Genomic DNA, 6,000 nt, shown 5'->3' with positions numbered 1-6,000 from the left:
GTGATGATAGTATTGATGAATGATGATTTTTATGGTGATAAATGAGAATAATGGACATAGATAAATGAATATAAATGATTGCATTAGTGTGATTTGATTATGATAGAATATGGAGAGTTTGGGGCTGAAAACGGTATGTTGTGGTGCTATTTGTGTAAGTGGAATGTTGGAATTGAGTTTGTTTTGGTGAAAATAGAGGTTTATAAATAATTGTGAAAAATCTTATTTTTAGCCAAACTTTGGTGAGCCATAACTCGGATTCCAGACCCCCCAATTGTTTTAAACTTATTTCATATAAAAATTGGGTCCGTGAAGTTTACGCCGTTCGAAGAACGGATGAAAAATGTTTTAAAACGACGAAGTTATGCGCGCCAGAAGTTCGGTATGTACAGAAATTCTGCAGACTTAGCCATTTCTGATCAAACTGCAGTGTATGCGTACGCATACCCCTCATTCGCAAAGCGTCGTTTATGTCCAGCGTACATGCATACACGAACAAGGCTATGCGTACACAAAATGGGCTAAATTGCACTCCCACGCGTACGCATGGCCCCAATTTTAGCAAATATGGATTTTGTGTTTTATAGTCTAATTCCAAACCTGTAAACCTCTATTTTCATTCTCTTAGCCCTAAATCTTAATATTATGCCTAGTAATGACTAATGAGAAGAAGCTAGGAAGGGGTGGTAACTTGGAGATAAAGTAAGGTTGAAAAATGATGATTTAAATATGAAAACTGCAGAGAACGGAAGTATATATAATGCCTTGGCTATACTGAATGATTATACAATGATTATGAATAATGTAAAGAGGTAATAACGTCGAACTTGAGAATGAATGAACATGATGATGATATTGATGTGTTGGATGCGGAGAAGGCGGTAGGGCGCTAATCCCTCTATCTTTTTCTCCCGTACCCCTTGTGATTGTGTTTTGTGAGATGTGGGGAAGGCGGTAGGGTGCTAATCCCTCGATTCATTCTCCCGCATTTATAGTGATTGTGTTTTATGGGATGTGAGGGAGGTGGTAGGGCACTAATCCCTCGACGTATTCCCTCACATTCTTTCTCTCTCTGTCTACAAGGTGGTAGGACACTAATCGCTCGACCAGTATGGCATGGCCTCACTAGGAGAAGGTAGTAGGGCACTAATCCCCCAATTTTTTCCCCTGGTGTATGCCTCCAGGAGAAGGTGGTAGGGCACTAACCCCCTAATTTTATGCCTCTTAGAGATGCGCAGTCGAGAGACGGTATCCGGGTTAGCTACCGGGTGTGTCGGGTTCTAGCAGTTAACCGACGCGTGAGCTCACGGCCAGTAGAAAAGGCATGCATCATGTGCATTTGTATGCTTTGTTTGAGTGTGCATTGTCTTGGCTTGCTTAATTTTTTATTCATGTTAATTGCTAATTGCCTACTTGTTATCTATGCTTTCTGTATGTACTTGATTTGTCTATTTTGCTTGTCTGTGCACCGGAGTTGGAAGATTGGAGGAAAGGCGGAGGGTTTGAGGGTTATAGTACGGTTTGAGTTAAGTTAGAACCTTAGATAACCACCCGTTTATGGTTTCTGTTTTAGTCCTTTAAGTTTTATAATCTGAGTGTCGGTATTCTAGGATTACCTCTGGCATTTCCAGGACATTATATCTTATGTACGTCGCACCTTTACCATGCTAAGGACTCCCGGTTCTCATCCCATATGATATTATTTTTTTTTCAAATGCAGGTCGAGAGGCACCTCGCTAGACGTCTGGAGTTCTGCGGCGAAGTGGATATTTTGGGACTTTACTTTTGAGCTTTTGTTATATCTGTATAGACTCTCCTCATATATATATATATATATATATATATATATATATATATATATATATATATCTTATTTTACTTTTATACCTCTTAGAGGCGTATGGAGAACTAGGACTTTATGTATACATTTTGGATTGTGGGTTATGTATATATGTATGTAAATATTCTCCGGCCAGCCTTATCTTCGCAGGCTGAGTTAGGAGCTTATTATTTTGTACTCTTGACCTATATATATACTTATTTTACTTTTATACCTCTTAGAGGCGTATGGAGAACTAGGACTTTATGTATACATTTTGGATTGTGGGTTATGTATATATGTGTGTAAATATTCTCCGGCCAGCCTTATCTTCGCAGGCTGAGTTAGGAGCTTATTATTTTGTACTCTTGACCCTCTGTTCTTACTTTCTGTATATATATATATGTTTATGAACCCTAGCTTTTTTCATACAAAAGTAATCCTTAATCTTGAATGTTGCGCTTTTAATTTTGCAATTTTTGCTTTACCCTTTTTTCAAGGCTCCTCGTATATTATATTCTTCCAATTATTATACGTATATACTTTATTTTTAGAAGTCGTAACGCCTCACCACCTCTGTTTTACATCCTCGGTGTAAAGCTCTGTGTGGTAGGGTGTTATAAAATCACTTCTGGGTTCAGAGAGAAGCCGTTTGAGTGTCTTGAACGTCTAATTTTTATGTTTGACAATTTTTTGGAACTCTGAATCCAGAAGTGCTTTTACCTCTGAACATACATTCACGTGAAGCTAAAAATTCTAGCTTTTACGTTCACGTTGGGGAAGGCTGATTAAATTAGGTGAAAAATTTATTCTTTTTCTACCAACCCTACCCTTCATTTTCTTCTATAAAAAGGATGCAAGTAATCATATAACTTTCACATTAGTTCTTTGTGTATGTTCTTCGTTCCAATTTTTTTTTTATCAAAATCTTTCAGATTTGTTTCAATCACTGCCAAGATAAATATTTTAATTTTTTTATTATTTTTTGTACTCTCTTTCATATTTTGATTTTTATGTTTTTTATTATATTTTTTTATTTATATGAAAAATATTTTTATATTATTTTTTTGTGTTCTGATATTATTTTTTTAGTGTTCTAATGTTACTTTTTTATTGTATTTTTTTATTCATATGACAACTATTGTTGATATAAATTATTATTTTTATTAACTTTTATGTTATTATTTTTTGTTTATATAAATTTTTTTCTATCTTTTATTGTACTATATTTATGTTGTGTATAAAATTTTTTTATTTTTTTATTTAGTTTTATTCATATGAATTTTATTTATTTTTTATTGTAATTTTTTTGTTCATATGATATATGTTGTTGATTGTAATTATTATATACTATGTTTGTAGGAAATTTTTTTCGTTTTTTTTATTGTACTTCATACTATATTTTATTTTTGTTTTTATTATATACTAATTATAAGTAACAAAAGAGTCATGAATAATAAAAATTTATAATCTAAAATGATACTAAATTAAAGAATACCAACGGTACTAAAAAAATTATAAAATATTTTTTTTATTTGACATTATAAAATGTATAGTACTCCCTTTAGTGTTTTAATGTTTTAAAATATATTTTGTCAATTTTTATATATTACTTTAATTTAGTAAGTAAATATTAATTTTATTATAAAATAAATTAATAAGATTTATTCAAATATCTAAAGTAAAATGATAGGATAATATAAAAAATTATTTAAATTGATGTCTCTTCTAGTAATTTTTTATCTAAATGTGATTTTGAATAATATAATTCAAATAACATCTATTTTACTATAATTCATTTTGATATAAAAATTGCCAAATATAGATCACGTTAACATAAATTTACTTTTCATCAAAATCAAGTTTGCAAAATCAATTTTATGTAAACTTCTGTTTACAAACTGTAATCCAATTACACACAAAAAAGTTGCCAAATATAAAAATAAAACGTTCAAAAAACTCAAACACGCTTTTCTCTTTTCTAATACAAATCCAAACACACCCTTAATTGTCATGATCCTCTAAAATTCTCTCCTTAGTCATTATCCTTGTGTATTACTATTACCTATGACTAATTGCATTTACACTATTGGTTAAATATATTTTTTTTATTAGAATAAATAAAATTAATAGCTAAGAGTGGAAAAAGGCCAACAGCGTATCAAGTGACTGGCCTATAGTCTGGTTGGTTTAACATTAAATAACTTTAAACTCAAGCTATTTTAAAAGTTTAATTTCTTTATTCGGCTAGGTCTGGTCTGACAAACAATATTTAGACTCAATCATTTTGGAAGTTTACATAGCTTGATGTTTTAGATTAAAAAGTATAATGTAAAACATCACTATGGCTAACGAGATTGAACATTGAATATTTCACAAACGTTGGAAATGAAATTCTTATCCGAAGAAAAAGCGCAATGGATAAAAAAGAAAGAAAAATGATAGACCAATGTGATTCTATCAAAATCAGGTATGTACTCTAATCCTCCTCATCTGTTCACATTTCTCCCATTTTTCAGAAGCTGCATAGGTATTGAACAGAAGTACATTGAGAGAATCAGAACTTGAAACAGTGCTTGCACCAATTAACTTCATTACTTGTTCTGCAATTTGCACGTCTGAATGAATCTGGCATGCACCAACCAGTGCCCCAAAAACAGCTTCATTCGATTTCATTGGCATTCTCTTTACCTTCTTTAACCTCCCTGCTCTTCCCAATAGATCAACCATGCATCCATAATATCTGATTCCTATTTCAATTCCATATCTTTCCATTTTAGTTGTTATTTCCAAAGCCTCATTTATCAAACCACCATGAGCACAAGCAGAGAGCACAATGAGACAGGTTATTGAATCAGGCTTTATATTTGATTCCTTCAATCTGCCAAAATCCTTCACCCTTCATTTCCTCAAAACACTGCAGTGCTTTTTCACCAAATCCATTCTGGACATGCCTAGCAATCATTGGATTCCAAATCTCCACCTTGCGTTTTGGAACGCCTAGAAAATCACCTTAGCCTCCTCGACATTGCCCTTCTTGCAATAACCACAAATCATAGATGACCACACAAAGCAGTTCCTCATTGGCATCTGTTCAAAGATCTCCCTGGCAGCTTCCATATCCCCATTCCTAGCATACCCATCAAATCACAATCCATGTCACGTGTTTTTCACCTCGTCCGGAATCTTATTGAACAACCTCCTAGCGTAGAAAGAGAAGAGAAGAGAAGAGAGGGATACTGTAGAGAGGGATTCTTAAATTTGGGGAATAAGGTTTTTAATTTTGATTTAAATACCAAATTGCACGAAAAAAGATTACTAATCCACACCAACTGACTGTTAGAGTTCAGATCAGCTTTCCGATGGCATCAGCTTTCCGATGGTGCCAGATGGACGGAATGTGCCTGAAGAACGACTCTGCGTCCCATAGTACAACTTCAGGGACAAAAATAGATAATTATTAACTTTATGGATTACTTTGAGTCTAAAATGTAACTTCAGGGACCACTTTAAAATTTAACTCAAAATACTATTATTTCACAGCTTATGATACAAAATATGATTTAATTGTTGACATTTTGCTATAAAGAGGAGATAGGTATTTTTATTTTTGGGTATTTCGCTACCTTGCTTATGAAATAATGGAACATAGAGATAATGCCCACATTTGAAAACCTTTTGATTTCTTTACAAATTGATACATGTCAAATTTTTTTTTTTTTGTTTAAAAAAGAAATCTTGTATGAATCCAGCAAAACATGGGAAAATAATAAAATTTTTATTTAAATAAAAAATAAAAAGGCCAACTTTCTCACATCTATTAGACTGCATGTGTTTATAAACACAGATACAAAATCATATTTGACGATACATAAACATTGAAATTGTATCAAGAGATACTAAATTATTATATTTTATATAAGAAGGATAGAAGGAACACAGACACTAACAAAAATCACAATTTATTTTTTATTTTTTATTATTCTTATTAATTTTTCATAATTATATTTTTTATCCTTATATTTTTCTTTTTATATTTTTTGTATGGAAAAAAATTAAAATAAATAGACTTTCATAATTTATTCTTTCTTATACTTAATTTATCATCAAACAAAATACAAAAACGCTAATTTTCATGCCTATCATTTATATTTTATTTTCAATGTCATATCTTGTCTTGT

General features: G+C 31.8%; 1 protein-coding gene across 1 annotated transcript; it reads right to left on the bottom strand.

Moving 5' to 3' along the window:
* Nucleotides 1-4,285: 4,285 nt before the first annotated feature.
* Nucleotides 4,286-4,939, bottom strand: LOC112757406 (pentatricopeptide repeat-containing protein At1g77170, mitochondrial-like). The gene is made up of 2 exons (XM_025805996.1): nt 4,832-4,939; nt 4,286-4,711 (listed from the first exon to the last, which is right to left on the bottom strand). The coding sequence occupies exons 1-2, from the start codon at nt 4,937-4,939 to the stop codon at nt 4,286-4,288; spliced, it is 534 nt and encodes a 177-aa protein (XP_025661781.1).
* Nucleotides 4,940-6,000: the final 1,061 nt, after the last annotated feature.

The sequence above is a fragment of the Arachis hypogaea genome, chromosome 16 (genome assembly GCF_003086295.3).
Source record: "Arachis hypogaea cultivar Tifrunner chromosome 16, arahy.Tifrunner.gnm2.J5K5, whole genome shotgun sequence".
NCBI lineage: Eukaryota > Viridiplantae > Streptophyta > Magnoliopsida > Fabales > Fabaceae > Arachis > Arachis hypogaea.
The sequence above is the reverse complement of the archived record's forward strand: the minus strand, read 5'-3'. Positions and strand labels throughout refer to the sequence as shown.

What these genes read in the sequence shown, in the direction of transcription:
- LOC112757406 (XM_025805996.1), bottom strand. Translation starts at nt 4,939, where the DNA reads ATGGAAGCTGCCAGGGAGATCTTTGAACAGATGCCAATGAGGAACTGC. An exon ending in GCAATGTCGAGGAGGCTAAG is followed by an intron (nt 4,712 to 4,831) that starts GTGATTTTCTAG and finishes TGAAGGGTGAAG; the next exon opens with GATTTTGGCAGATTGAAGGA.